The sequence below is a fragment of the Theropithecus gelada genome, chromosome 10, assembly GCF_003255815.1.
Source record: "Theropithecus gelada isolate Dixy chromosome 10, Tgel_1.0, whole genome shotgun sequence".
In the NCBI taxonomy this organism is placed as follows: Eukaryota; Metazoa; Chordata; class Mammalia; order Primates; family Cercopithecidae; genus Theropithecus; species Theropithecus gelada.
In genome coordinates, this window is record NC_037678.1 from 18,556,121 (window position 1) to 18,570,964 (window position 14,844).

At 49.4% G+C, this 14,844-nt stretch overlaps 1 protein-coding gene across 1 annotated transcript in view; it reads right to left on the bottom strand.

Moving 5' to 3' along the window:
• Positions 1 to 5,393: 5,393 nt before the first annotated feature.
• DEPDC5 (DEP domain containing 5) overlaps positions 5,394 to 14,844 on the bottom strand; it is a 157,913-nt gene continuing 148,462 nt past the window's right edge. Inside the window, exons 41-43 of the mRNA XM_025398090.1 lie at positions 10,895 to 10,955; positions 6,327 to 6,409; positions 5,394 to 6,188 (exon numbers count right to left, since the gene is read on the bottom strand). Coding sequence (XP_025253875.1) covers positions 5,896 to 6,188; positions 6,327 to 6,409; positions 10,895 to 10,955 — 437 coding nt within the window. The 3' untranslated portion in view covers positions 5,394 to 5,895. The remainder of the gene's footprint in view (positions 6,189 to 6,326; positions 6,410 to 10,894; positions 10,956 to 14,844) is intronic.

Here is a 14,844-nt window from a genome sequence, read left to right on the forward strand (position 1 = left end):
TCCCCAGGCAGGAACCCAGGATGGAGCAGTGGGTGGCATCTCATTGACACAGCACCACCAGGAGGCGACGGAGGCAGCACAACTGGTGGTGACTGGGCTGATTCCCATGAACCTGATTCCCAGCCCAGCTGTTTGTTAGTGTATGGGCGTGGACCCTACTTACTGGAGCCTTCCACCCCTCAGCTGGTATGCTGATAACATTATGCAGTGAGCCAGGTGCAGTGGCTCACGCCTGTAATCCCAGCACTCTGGGAGGCTGAGGCAGGTGGATCATTTGAGGTCAGCAGTTTGAGATCAGCCTGACCAATATGGTGAAACCCTGTCTCTACTAAAATTACAAAAATTAACTGGATATGGTGGCATGTACCTATTGTCCCAGCTACCGGGGAGACTGAGGCAGGAGAATTGCTTGAACTTGGGAGGCAGAGGTTGCAGTGAGCCGAGATTCTGCCACTGCATTCCAAGTCTGGGCAACAGAGCAAGATTCCGTCTCAACTACAACAACAACAAAAAAATAGATTACGCAATGAAAAGGTGTATGACACATTGCCCAGGACACAGGAAACACTCAATGGAGTGACCATTGTTATTCTGTGTTTTTCTCAAGTTTTCTGGGTAACTGAAGAGGCCTGTAAATTGGCTTCTATTCAGCATTCCGTCCCAGTATTTCCTATCTGCTTCAGCAAGCCCTCACGGATTTGCACAATGTCTCTGGCATACATCATGTACTCCTTCTTTTTTTTTTTTTTTTTTTGAGATGGGTCGCCCAGGATGGAGTGCAGTGGTGCAATCTCGGCTCACTGCAACCTCTGCCTCCCAGGTTCAAGGGATTCTCCTGCCTCAGCCTCCCAAGTAGCTGGGACTACAGGCGCCCGCCACCATGCCCAGCTAACTTTTTTTTTTAAGATGAAGTTTCACTCTTGTTGCTCAGGCTGGAATGCAGTGGCGTGATCTCGGCTCACTGCAACCTCTGCCTCCCGAGTTCAAGTGATTTTCCTGCCTCAGCCTCCTGAGTAGCTGGGACTACAGGCACGCACCACCATGCCCAGCTAATTTTTGTATTTTTAGTAGAGACAGGGTTTCACCATGTTGGCCAGGATAATCTCGATCTCTTGACCTCTTGATCCACCCACCTTGGCCTCCCAAAGTGTTGGAATTACAGGCGTGAGCCACCATCCCCAGCCCTAACTTTTGTATTTTAGTAGAGGGGGTTTCACCATGTTGGCCAGGCTGGTCTCGAACTCCTGACCTCAGGTGATCAACCCACTTGGCCTCCCAAAGTGCTGGGATTACAGGCGTGAGCCACCACACCCCGCCCTAACTTTTGTATTTTTAGTAGAGATGGGGTTTCATCATGTTTGCCAGGCTGGTCTCAAACTCCTGACCTCAGGTGATCTTGGCCTCCCAAAGTGCTGGGATGACAGGCGTGAGCCACTGCATCCGGCCTATATAATCTGGTGACAGGCTCCTGATCAGCATGCACATGTCCTCCATGTCTGACCAAACCAAACTCCCTGGGGGCTGAGCTTTGTACTTACAAAAAGGTGGATGGGTCTGAGAGACAGGTGGGATGAATGGATGGGAGGACTGGAGGATGATGGAGGAGGAAGGCATCGAGTTTGACTACCAGATTCTGGCTTGGACAAGTGGGTGGAAGGAGGTGCCCACCAGAGAGAGGAGGAATCAGGAAAGTAGGCAGCAGGACACTGGGGCCCATGGGCAGGAGAGTTTCAGGTTCCGCTCTGTTGGGGGAGTGACCCAGCATCCTAACTCACCAGCCGCCTCTTCTTCCACCAAATCATTCTCTGGGCCTTCTGCTGGGCAATTGCAGGGGCAATTGTTGGCTTTACACATGGGACACTGAGGATCGCAAGTGGTTGTTCAGTTCGTATGTGATCTGAACAGGCCAGTGGCTGCTTTGTCCAGCACCATCACTCAATGGCTTGACAGCACAATGGAGACTCCCATCCAGGAATGTGAGAGCAGCTGTTCAGCTGTTTGAGAGCAGACATTTGCTTACTCTCTTTTGGTAAGACTTTTCATATACGTGGCTTTTTTTTTTCTTTTTTGAGATAGGGTCTCACTCTGTCACCCAGGCTGGAGTGCAGTGGTGCAATCACGGCTCATTGCAGACCTCCTGGGTTCAAGAGATCTCCCCACCTCAGCCTCTCAAGTAGCTGGGAAGACAGGTGCGAGTCACCATGTCCAGCTAACTTTTGTTTTTTCTTAGAGTCTTGCTCTGTGGCCCAGGCTGGAGTACAGTAGCATGATCTCAGCTCACTGCAACCTCCACCTCTTGGGTTCAAATGGTTCTCTTGCCTCAGCCTCCCAAGTAGCTGGGATTATAGATGCACACCACCACGCCCAGCTAATTTTTGTATTTTTCATAGAGATGGGGTTTCATCATGTTGGCCAGGCTAATATCAAATTCCTGACCTCACATGATCCGCCCACCTCAGCCTCACAAAGTGTTAGGATTACAGGCGTGAGCCACCGCACCCGGCCCTAAGCTAATTTTTAATTTAATTTAATTTATTTATTTTTTTGTAGCGATGGGGTCTTCCTATGTTGCTCAGGCTGATCTCAAACTCCTGGGCTCAAGCGATCCTCCCATCTCAGACTCCCAAAGTGTTGGGATTTCAAGTGTGGGCCAACCGTGCCCAACTACATGTGTCTTCTGATTCTCCAACCACCCGGGGAGATAGCTTCCCATTTCATAGATGAGGGGATTGGCATATCTGAGAAAAGGGAAGGTGAAAAAGGAAAAGAAAACAGGTTTTTATCAAAGTCCTGCTCTATTTCCAGGAATTATCCAGTGCTCTTTCACATGTATTAATAAACCTGTTCTCTCAAAATCATTACATGCAGCATCCATAGCTGCGTTTTAAGTTCTAAATAAGTTCAAGTTCTGTGAAGTAATTAAGGAGCCCAGCTAGGAAGGTGAAGATTCAGATGTAAAATCCAGTGCCCAGGCCAGGCACGGTGGCTCACGCCTGTAATCCCAGCACTTTGGGAGGCCGAGGAGGTTGGATCACCTGAGGTCAGGAGATCGAGACCATCCTTGCAAAAATGATGAAACCCCGTCTCTACTAAAAATACAAAAATTAACCGGGCATGGTGATGTGCACTTGTAGTCCCAGTTACTCAGGAGGCTAAGGCAGGAGAATCGCTTGAACCGAAGGCAGAGGTCACAGTGAGCCATCACACCCCTGCACTCCAGCCTGGGTGACAGAGCAAGACTCCGTCTCTTAAAAAAATAAAATAAAAAAATCCAGTGCCCACCCCTGGAATCCAAAGTTCATTCACTTACTATACATTCAGTCAACAACCATTTCTCCAACATCTACTATTATCATGCACACGTGACACCAAAAAGATGAACAAAATAGAGAACCTTTGGCTGGGCACAGTGGCTCATGCCTGTAATCCCAGCACTTTGGGAGGCCAAGGCAGGTGGATCACCTGAGGTCAGGAGTTCGAGACCAGCCTGGCCAACATGGTGAAACCCTGTCTCTACTAAAAAATACAAAAATTAGCTGGTTGTGGTGGCGTGCATCTGTAATCCCAGCTACTCACAAGCTGAGACAGGAGAATAGCTTGAACCTGGGAGGCAGAGGTTACAGTGAGCCAAGATTGCACCACTGCACTCCAGCCTGGGACAGAGCAAGACTCCATCTCAAAAAAAAAAAAAAAAAGGCTGGGTGTGATGGCTCACGCCTGTAATCCCAGCACCTTGGGCACTTTGGGAGGCCGAGGCGGGTGGATCACCTGAGATCAGGAGTTCGAGATCAGCCTGGCAAACATGGCAAAACCCTGTGTCTACTAAAAATAGGAAAATTAGTTGGGTTCTGTCGCAGGCCCCTGTATCCCAGTTACTCACGGGCTGAGATAGGAGAATCACTCGCACCTGGGAGGTGGAGGCTGCAGTGAGCTGAGATTGCACCACTGCATTTCAGCCTGGGTGACAGAGCCAGACTCTATCTCAAAAAAAAAAAAAAAAAAAAAAGAGAGAAGCTTCTGCCACGGTAGAGTATAAACGTGTTGAGCACCATGCTGGAGAAGTACAAGGTGCTGTGGGCGGATGTAACAGGGCCACCAACTCTGCTTCTCTGGAGAAGTGACATTTGAGCTAAGAGCTGATGGCTGACCACCAGGAGTTAGTGAGACAGAGCAGGCATGGAGGGAGGATTGTTCTAGGCAGATGGAACAGAGGGAACAGCAAGTGCAAAGCATCTGAGCTGGTACAGTTTGTGATGTTCCAGGGAATGTGTGATGGCCAGGGTGGCTGTACGAACAGCCCACAGGACCAGATTGTGCAGGACCATGTAGGCTGCATCTAAGATTTTTGAAGTTTAAGTCACCAAAAAGTTCTAGTTAAGTGGTGGCAAAATCACAGTGGTTTTATAAAAAGACTGACTGACAAGTGGAGTGAAAGCAGAGACAAACTACAAGGTTTTCCTGGAGATCTAAGAGAAAGACAAAGGAAGGCTGGACTGAGTGGCAGCTCAGGGCCTGGGAAGAAGAGAATGGATGCAAAGCTACTGAGGAGGCAAATCAACAGGACTTGTGATGAACTCCACGTGGTGAGATGGCACAGCAAGAAGTGGCAGCCACTGTCGGATTCTCCCCTCTGACCCACAGCCCCCAAACTGCCCTGAGTAGCTTAAGGCAGGGTGCTGAGGTAGAAGCACCATGCTGAGTCTTATCTCACCAAACCTAAGCTAGGCTGGGCATGGTGGCTCACACCTGTAATCCCAGCACTTTGGGAGGCTGAGGTGAGTGGATCGCCTGAGATGAGGAGTTCAAGACCAGCCTAGCCAACATGGTGAAACCCCATCTCTACTTAAAATACAAAACATTAGCCTGGTATGGTGGCAGGTGCCTGTAATCCCAGCTACTCGGGAGGCCGAGGCAGGAGAATCGCTTGAACCCAGGAGGCAGAGGTTGTAGTGAGCTCAGATCACACCATTGCATTCCAGCCTGGGCAACAAGAGTGAAAATTTTGTCTAAAAAAAAAAAAAAACACAAAACAAAAACCTAACTTAGAGTCTACAAAGGTTTCCTCTGATTTTTTTCAGAATGCCATCATATCTGCATTTCAGAGCTGGGCTCACCCCATTTAGCAAGATTCATTCTGACAGCATGAGCTTACAGTTACCTTGTAAGTTATCCTGCCTGCTCACTGTCCTCACTGGAACCATCCTTGCTCCGGCCTAGCAGCCTATGAAAGAAATCTCTCAATAAACTCATAGCCAAACTCCCTAAGCCAGTGAATTCTGAAGCCCTCTCACCATCTGTGGCCTCTTCATTGACTGCCATGACCCCGGCCACCTGGCACAACTGCCCAGCTCAGGATGGGACTGCTTCTGTGGGGAACTGGGTGGGGACAGAGATGATGCACGTGGAGCTTTTTATTTGCTTCTGGTATGTACAGGTATATACAGTAGGTGAGAGTCTATGGTACATTATTTCACAAAATTATCTTACATCTGTGCACACTCCCGGGCAGGAAGTGGCAGATTCTGCCCCTAATATCCTATAGACGGTGAAGGAAAAGGATGCTACCAGGAGCCACCCACTTCCGAGGACATTCATGGGGGCTGCCTGCCCTCTTCTCAGACACTGGAGCCCTCCCACGGACAATCTGTGCCTCCCACCTGCTCTGAGCACTTGCTGACAGGAGTGGCGGCAGCAGCAGCAGCTGCTTCCAAAGTCTTTCTTCTAGAGTAGAAGATTTGTTGTGGGGGCCAAAAAAAAAAAAAAAAATTGGCCCCCACTCACTGACAGTAGCAAATGGACACCTAGAGCCTGCCTGGAATCCTCCTCCACCCTGGGTTTGAGGGCAGCGGCTCACCCACCTTCCCTCAGCACAGGCACAGCCTTCTAACCCTGGCCTCACGGGGCACTGGCATGCATCTTCTCCAGGCAACTTGTCCAGAACGTGACCAGACGGTTGTCACGGTTGATGCAGAAGTCTGTGAAGTCCTTCAGTAGCCGATCAGCAAACTTTTCATCCCCTGTGGCACTGGAGCGCCATGTCTTGGTTAGCATGGTGTTGTAGGCCCAGTTGTAGCCGACCCGCTCCTCGCAGAACATGTTCTGGTTGGTGGAGCTGGTGGAGTTCCGCCGCCGCCGCTGCTGCCCTGAGAACTTGCGCTTGGAATAGGGCAGCTGCAGAAACACTGTTCCTGAAGAGAAAGGGGAGCGCCTGTGTGGCAGCCACCAGGAGGGCTCCTGGAGCCTGCTGAGGTGGTTCTGCAGCCACAGGTTTGGTGCAAGGAAAGGGATGTGGACCTACCTGTCCAACTCTGCTCATAGCTCCTTACCTGTAACGTGGATGTACTGAGGCTTGTTCTCAGCAGGGAAGTTAAAAGCAGAGGCAGAATATTTATCTTGTACAAACCCAAACCTAGGAAAGGACACAAAGACATGCTGATCAGCGCCTCCTTATTCGGGGCAAGGGAAGAGAATGTAGCTGATAGGACTCTCGGACAGCCTGAGACACAGAGATCTGGAAAGATATCTTTCTAGATTGTACATGCAGGCTGCTTTTGTCCTCACCCTCACCACTTTTTGACCTCTACCTCTTGCAACACCATGGCTCACCAGACCTCCTCACACCTAGCAGCCTGTCATCTCCGAGGTCCACCATGTCACCACCACCATACTGAATGAAAACCTTCCCACCGGCTGCACTCTTCATCCAGCCTTCATCTCTGCCCAGATAGCCTGTCCCTCCTACCATGTTCCCTACCCATCCCAGCAGACCTTCCCGCTGAACGTTCTCCCCCATCCCATCCTGGACCTCTCATTAGAATCTACCTCATGTCCTGACAGGCCACACATACCCACCCGCATACTTGAGGCTATCCATTCCTCCAGGGAAAGGCCTTATCTTTTTTTTTTTTTTTTTTCTTTTTTTTTTTTTGGTGAAAGGGAGTTGTTGCACTGTTGCCCAGACTGGAGTGCAATGGCATGATCTCGGCTCACTGCAACCTCCGCCTCCTGGTTCAAGTGATTCTCCTGCCTCAGCCTCCTGAGTAGCTGGGATTACAGGCATGTGCCACCACGCCTGGCTTATTTTTGTATTAGCCAGGATTAACCAGGATTGTCCTGGTAGTAGCCAGGAGAATCACTTGAATCCGGGAGGCAGAGGTTGCCGTGAGCTGAGATCATGCCATTGTACTCCAGCCTTGGCAACAGGGTGAGACTCCAACTCAAAAAAAAAAAAAAAAAAAAAAAAAAAAGAAAAAAAGAAAAAAAAAAAGAGAAACGCCAAGCTAGGGCTCTCTGCTTCACTGTGCTCTGGAAATGGGCAGGAGGAGCCATTTTTCATCTATGGCTTGTTCTATTCCTGGTTTTTCTATTTCCATAAGGCACATTTATTACAGTTCTACCTGCTAAGAGCTGTAAAGGACGTGGTAACAGATGTGGCTCCTGCCCTCTAAGTCTGAGAGGTTTATGTAATGAAGACAGTGATGTAGGCAGAACTAAAGATGGGAAAATGCCTGTCTTCTTTCCTGGACTGAGTTCCTTGGGGAGGTGCTGTGTCGCATCCTCTACATAATCTGCATTCCATAATTTTTCACCGAAGAATATATGAAGTCAAATATGCAAACTAAATGGGTAGGCTACTACGCACTGTAAGCTGCCTATCTACAGGCTGATTATATGATGAGGAGGTGGAGCGACCTCTACCTCCCGGGTTCAAGCAATTCTCGTGCGTCCAGCCTCCTGAGTAGCTGGGATTACAGGCGTGCGCCACCACAACCGGCTAAATTTTGTATTTTTAGTAGAGACAGGGTTTCACCATTTTGGCCAGGCTGGTCTTGAACTGCTGACCTCAGGTGATCCGCCTGCCTCGGTCTCCCAAAGTGCTGGGATTACAGGTGTAAGTAAGCTACCGCACCCAGCCTGCTTTCTCCCTACTTTCTAATTAAAGCTATTGATTTCCTTAGCATGGATCAGCCTGACCAAAGTAATTTTTTTTACCTCATTTCTTTCTTAGGTCACCAGGAAAGAACTTTATTATTTATTATAAAAAGGCAGTGTAACCACATGGTTCCTGGCCACCTGGCTGTCCACTCAGGGAGAATGCAAGCCAGAAATGCAGTAAGGGCAGGGTGCTCCTATCCCTGGGGAGGGGATATAATAATCTCCACCTGCCCCGAAGAAGATGAAGGAGGAGCTGTAGGTCACAGCCTAGGGGCTGAGGAAGATGAAGGAGGAGCTGTAGGTCACAGCCTAGTGGCTGAGGAAGATGGACACTTTTCTAGCTCTTTCTGAGATGGACCTTATGGGTGGGCTGATGTGTCGTTTAGAGCCACAGTTGCACTTAAAGCTCCACCCTATGCAAAAGCTACATATGAAAGTACTCTAGGCAGGCACCTTGCTAGGCATTATAGAAGGAAACACAAATAGGAAAAGCATACCCCTGCCCTCCAGGGGCCCCCAAGTCACTGGAATACAGAGTGTTTTGAAAGAAAGGGAAAGAGGAATTCAGAGAGGGAACATTTGGGAATCCCTGGAGGAACACTCTGACAGGTGTAGAAGGTGGGAGAGGTGTAAGTGTAGAAGGTGGGAGAGGTTAGGTGTAGAAGGTGGGGAGTTTAGGTGTGGAAGGTGGGGGGGGGGTTTAGCTGTGGAAGGTGGGGGTGTTCAGGTGTGGAAGGTGGGGGGGTTTAGGTGTAGAGGGTGGGGGGGGTTTAGTTGTGGAAGGTGGGGGTGTTTAGGTGTGGAAGGTGGGGGTGTTTAGGTGTGGAAGGTGGGGAGTTTAGGTGTGGAAGGTGGGGGGTTTAGGTGTGGAAGGTGGGTATGTTTAGGTGTAGAAGGTGGGGGGGTTTAGGTGTGGAAGGTGGGGGGTTTAGGTGTGAAAGGTGGGGGAAGGTTAGGTGTGGAAGGTAGAGGTACAGAAGGTGGGGGTTTAGGTGTGGAAGGTGAGGGGGTTTAGGTGTGAAAGGTGAGGGGTTTAGGTGTGCAAGGTGGGGAGTTTAGGTGTGGAAGGTGAGGGGAGAGTAGGTGTGGAAGGTGGAGGTACAGAAGGTGGGGGTTTAGGTGTGGAAGGTGGGGGTTTTAGGTGTGGAAGGTGGGGTTTAGTTGTGGAAGGTGGGGGGGTTTAGGTGTGGAAGGTGAGGGGGTTTAGGTGTGGAAGGTGGGGGGTTTAGGTGTGGAAGGTGGGGGGAGAGTAGGTGTGGAAGGTGGAGGTACAGAAGGTGGGGGCTTAGGTGTGGAAGGTAGGGGGTTTAGGTGAGGAGCACACTGCAGCAGGGTTTGGTACAATGAAGCAGAAGACTGGTCAGAAAACAGGTGAGGGTATCTGTAGTAGAAAAAGCAGGCTGAGGAGGAAAGGATAATAGTTCCTGGGAAGATATGACCAGAATCTGGACTGAGGGGGATGAGGAGGAGAATGCAGTGAAGGAAAAAAGCAGACTTAACAAATAAAGGCCACGTTCTGAGTGATATCCCGCCAGCAGAGCAAGCAGAGTAAGAGCTACTTAGAAACTCGTGAGTTAGCAGGGTCCCCCGGGTGATTGCTGTCTACTGAGGGCTCACTAGGTGCATCACTGGGCTTTCCAGAACATCAGAGAACTCGCCCGGCTTCCCCATGAGGGGTAAGAAAATGGAGGCTCACCAGTTCCAGAATTGCTCATGGTTCCTCAGCCAGATGCTGGTGGAGGTGGGAGTGGATAAGGCCCTTCTGCTTCCAACATCAAGGCCCTTTCCCATTGACCACTGCACTCTCTACCTTCTGCCCCGAATCTGCACACCCACCATTAGTGGAAGGAGGAAATCAGCCACCTTTGCCTTCATTCCACAGCCTTTGCTAAGCATCTGAGCTAGGTCTATGAAGGGCTAGACCTTAGATGAAGGTCTAATGTAAGCTGGGGCCATGGTGGGTGTGAGAGGCTAAATAGTCCTATGGCTGTATGAGGGTATATAGGGAGGTAGGGACTATAACAGCTGAAGACGCTTGAATAAGGAGATGACAGGACACTGGAGAAGGTGTAATGAGAGGATTACTGAAGCAAGAACAAGGGGCTTTGTTTTTACCATGACTACTAACATGAAGTGGCCATCAGATACCAGGCTGGTGATGTTTGGAGACAACACGGTCGGCTGGACTGGTCTAGGGGGAGACAGTGAAGTCTAGGACAGGCTTTTCCCTGGCACACATATTAGGTGCCAGGAAATATCTATTGACTCATCTATTGCTTTTTAACCATTCGTCGTATTTTCTTTTTTTTGAGATGGAGTCTTGCTCTGTTCTCTGTCGCCTAGGCTGGAGTGCAGTGGCGTGATCTTGGCTCACTGCAAGTTCTGCCTCCTGGGTTCACGCCATTCTCCTGCCTCAGCTTCCCGAGTAGCTGGGACTACAGGCACCCACCACAACGCCCAGCTAATTTTTTTGTATTTTTAGTAGAGACAGGGTTTCACCATGTTAGCCAGGATGGTCTCGATCCCCTGACCTCGTGATCCACCCGCCTCGGCCTCCCGAAGTGCTGGGATTACAGGCATGAGCCACCGCGCCCAGCCCATTCGTTGTATTTTCAACCTGCGTTGGGCTCTTGACACATTTTTTGATTTTTCATTTTATATTATCTCCTGAATAGCTTGGCCTAGGGTCTTGTTGGAGGCTAAGGAGAGAGTTCTATGTTCTCCACTCAACTGGAAGAAAATAATGAGGACTGAAAAACAACAGCTACGGGAACCAGGGAAGCAGCGCTAATCTCAAAAACCAATGTAAAGAGTCCTGTTGGAGACAAGCAGTGAATTTACCATTGGTGGAACAGATCCCTTTCTCTAGGAATAAAAAAAATGGGTTTCACTTTGGTAACTGCTATTCAAGATAAACACCAATTTCCTTCCCACTCTTCACATTCGCTAAGGGACAAACCTGTGTGCAATGGCTTCCTGGAAGAGGTGCATTCGATCCCAGTACGTTTCCGGTTCAAAGCCTGAAAGGAAAAGAAGAATAAATATTGGGTTGCAATCACAAGGTTTGTAATTCTCTCTGGGCCAGTCTTCTGTACCCTTTACTACTCTTGGCAATCAGTCCCCTTGAGCCTAACCTTTGCTTCCCCATACTACGCCCTTTGGGAAAGATTTGCCTCCATCCTAAGGGTCAAACAAAGGACAGCTGTGTGTTCACACCATCCCTTCCCCCAAGCTATAGCTGGGTCTAGGAAGGTGGAGTCCTCAGCAGCCAGTGTGAGCTACCAGAACTCAATATAAGGCTCATTCCAATGACTTCTTATACCCAAAGCTGAAAGGAGCATATTAAAGTACAAACAGAAGATAAACTATAAATGCATGCTAGTTGCCATGATCATAGCACACTGCAGCCTTGAACCCCTGGGCTCAAGTGATCCTCCTACCTTAGTCTCCCAAGTAGCTAGGACCACAGACATGCACCACTATGCCCACATTTTTTTTTTTTTTTTTTTTAAGCAGAGTATTGCTCTGTTGCCCAGGCTGGAGTGCAGTGGTGCAATCTCAGCTCACTGCAACCTCCTCCTGCCAGGTTCAAGTGATTCTCATGCCTCAGCCTACCGGGTAGCTGGGATTACAGGCACATGCCACCACACCAGGCTAATTTTTGTATTTTTAGTAGAGATGGGGTTTCACCACGTTGGCCAGGCTGGTCTCGAACTCCTGACTTCAAGTGATCCGCCTGCCTCGGCCACCCAAAGTGCTGGGATTACAGGCGTGAGCCACTGTGCCCAGCTCACCTCTACTTTTTTGTATTACCAATCTTCCCACAAGAAAAGGCAAATATGGCCGGGCGCGGTGGCTCAAGCCTGTAATCCCAGCACTTTGGGAGGCCGAGACGGGCGGATCACGAGGTCAGGAGATCGAGACCATCCTGGCTAACATGGTGAAACCCCGTCTCTACTAAAAAATACAAAAAACTAGCCGGGCGCAGTGGCGGGCGCCTGTAGTCCCAGCTACTCGGAAGGCTGAGGCAGGAGAATGGCGTGAACCCGGGAGGCGGAGCTTGCAGTGAGCAGAGATCCGGCCACTGCACTCCAGCCTGGGCGGCAGAGCGAGACTCCGTCTCAAAAAAAAAAAAAGAAAAGGCAAATATAAGCTCCATTTTAGGGGTAGGAAAATTGAAGCAAATAAATATAAAAATAAAAATTTGGGCTTGGTGTGGTGGCTCACACCTGTAATCCCAGCACTTAGGGAGGCTGAGATAGGAGGATCACCTAAGGTCAGGAGTTTGAGACCAGCCTGGCCAACATGGTGAAACACCATCTCTACCAAAAATACAAAAATTAGCCAGGTGTGGTGGCGCATGCCTGTAATCCCAGCTATTCGGGAGGCTGAGGCAGGAGAATTGCTTGAACCCAGGAGGCGGAGGTTGCAGTGAGCTGAGATTGCACCACTGCACTCCAGCCTGGGCAACAGAGCAAGACTCCATCTCAAAAAACTAAAATAAAGTAAAATAAAATAAAAATTTGGCTGGGCGCGGTGGCTCATGCCTGTAATTCCAGCACTTTGGGAGGCCGAGGTGGATGGATCACGAGGTCAGGAGATCAAGACCATCCTGACTAACATGGTGAAATCCTGTCTCTACTAAAAATACAAAAAAAAATTAGCTCGGCATGGTGGTGGGCACCTATAGTACCAGCTATTCGAGAGGCTGAGGCAGAAGAATGGCATGAACCCCAGAGGCAGAGCTTGCAGTGAGCCAAGATTGCGCCACTGCACTCCAGCCTGGGTGACTAAGCAAGACTCCGTCTCAAAAAATAAAAAATAAAAAAATAAAAATTTGAAGAGTGATTGGCTGGGGAGGACAGCAGAAGAGATAAGTCCCCTCCTCCATAACCCACTTCATTACTCCAGCCTCGTGCCTTCTGCAAGGCTGTTGCTGAGGACCAAGAGTGGACAGGGGAGGGAGGAGGGCCGGGGAAGGTTGGACGACCATAGCATGGGAGCCCAGGCTGCTCTGAGGAAGGAGGTGCTGAGGCCTGAGGTGGTAATTGCACAGCCATCTCAAAGACCAGAGTGCCTGTGGTGCTTTTGTTAATCTTTCCACATTTGGAATTTTCTGCCTGTGATGGATTTGAGGATTTGGGGCACCTAAAGAGCAAAAAGCACCCAGGCACGGTGGCTCACGCCTGTAATCCCAGCACTTTGGGAAGCCGAGGAGGGCGGACTACCTGAGGTCAGGAGTTCAAGACCTGCCTGGCCAACATGGTGAAATCCCATCTCTACAAAAATACAAAAAAAATTACCCAGGCATGATGGCGTGTGCCTGTAATCCCAGCTACTCAGGAGGCTGAGGCAGGAGAATCGCTTGAATCGGGAGGTGGCGGTTGCAGTGAGACGACATCACGCCACTGTACTCCAGCCTGGGTGACAGAGCGAGACTCCGTCACACACACACACACACACACACACACACACACACACACGGCAAAAAGCAAAAAAGACTTTGGCTTTAAACAGAAAATCCACATACAGAACATTCTTGTCAGATTTTTAAGATTTTGAATTTGCTGCTATAGGAAATGGCAAGAACAGGAAGAGAAGAGGCACAGAAGCAAGAAAATCGATTTTCAGATTCAAATCCTTATTCCTTTAAACTGGGACCCTTTCTGCAGCTGTAACCATGGCAACCAACAGAGGCTGCTGGTCTTGAAGACTGAGTTACAACTGGCAGGGAAAAACAACTTGCACAAAAATGTCCTCCAACGCCAGCCCTGTGGGCAACCCTGTGCTTTTATAGCAAAGGTGGAAAACCCCGAAAGAGTCTTTGGACAGTGTCGGGGGAAGATATCTCTGTCCCTTCAACATAATAAAAACAATAGTACCAGGAGCTGCTTGGCTTAAAACGGTCCCATATGAACACAATCATCTGGCATTTCAGGACTGCATAAATGGTCCTCTCTCAGCCATACCACTGTGAGGTTAAACAAGAACATGTGTGTTTCAAGGGGGCTTTGTAAGCTCTGTGTGTCCCACAGTCCATAGCCTCCAGCAGGTAGGGCCTCTGTGGGGCTTGCTTGGGACCCCGGTTATCACTTAGAACATTGTGTCTATAAAAAAATATCTTCCAAACTGTAAACAAAAAACACACAGAAGGGCTTTTGGAAGAAAAGCTGTTTGCACCATGAGGGCAGCCTGTCACATGGAAATTGCAGGAATACTTAGCTTGGCCTAATCCACCTGGGGAGACCTCCGTATCTTTTGGGCCAGTTCCCTGCCACTGATCACGACACAGACTTACAAGGGCACAAGAAGAAAGCATCTCCCTTACGTCAAACGTTATTTCCTTCACAGCTCTAATCTTTATACCTGAGAAACCTCAGGGCTCCTGACGTATCAGCATCAACCCTAGCTTTACGTTTTAAAAAAGATTATCTGTGAACTCATCAAAAGCTTTGTAGGAGCTATTTATACATGCATCCGCAACGAGCACTTGGTGATAAAAAGCTATATGCTGTGTCAAGTGCAGCTTGTCTTTGATCTGTCCTAAACCTGCCCTCAGGGTTCTGGGGGTCTGGTGTGGAGCAGCAGGTCCAGGCTGACCCTGGGTACTGTCTTTCTGATTGACAACCTTTCCCAGAGGGAAGGGCTCTGATTTGGGTCCTGCTATCATCCTCTGATCCTGCTTTGTCTTCCCTGAGATGCATGACTCGAGTCACACGCACTGTTCCAGAGGCTGACATGCCACAGCTTTGCAGAAAAGGATGCTGTTTCCTGTTTTGCTTTTCATGCCCTCCCTTTCCTGGCCTTTTTGCATGAAATAGCATATGCAAGTCTCCCGTGAGGTTTAACTCCCTGCAGCCCAAATCAGTTAGGCTGGAGCATATGAAAGGAGAGCGTGGGAGAACACCA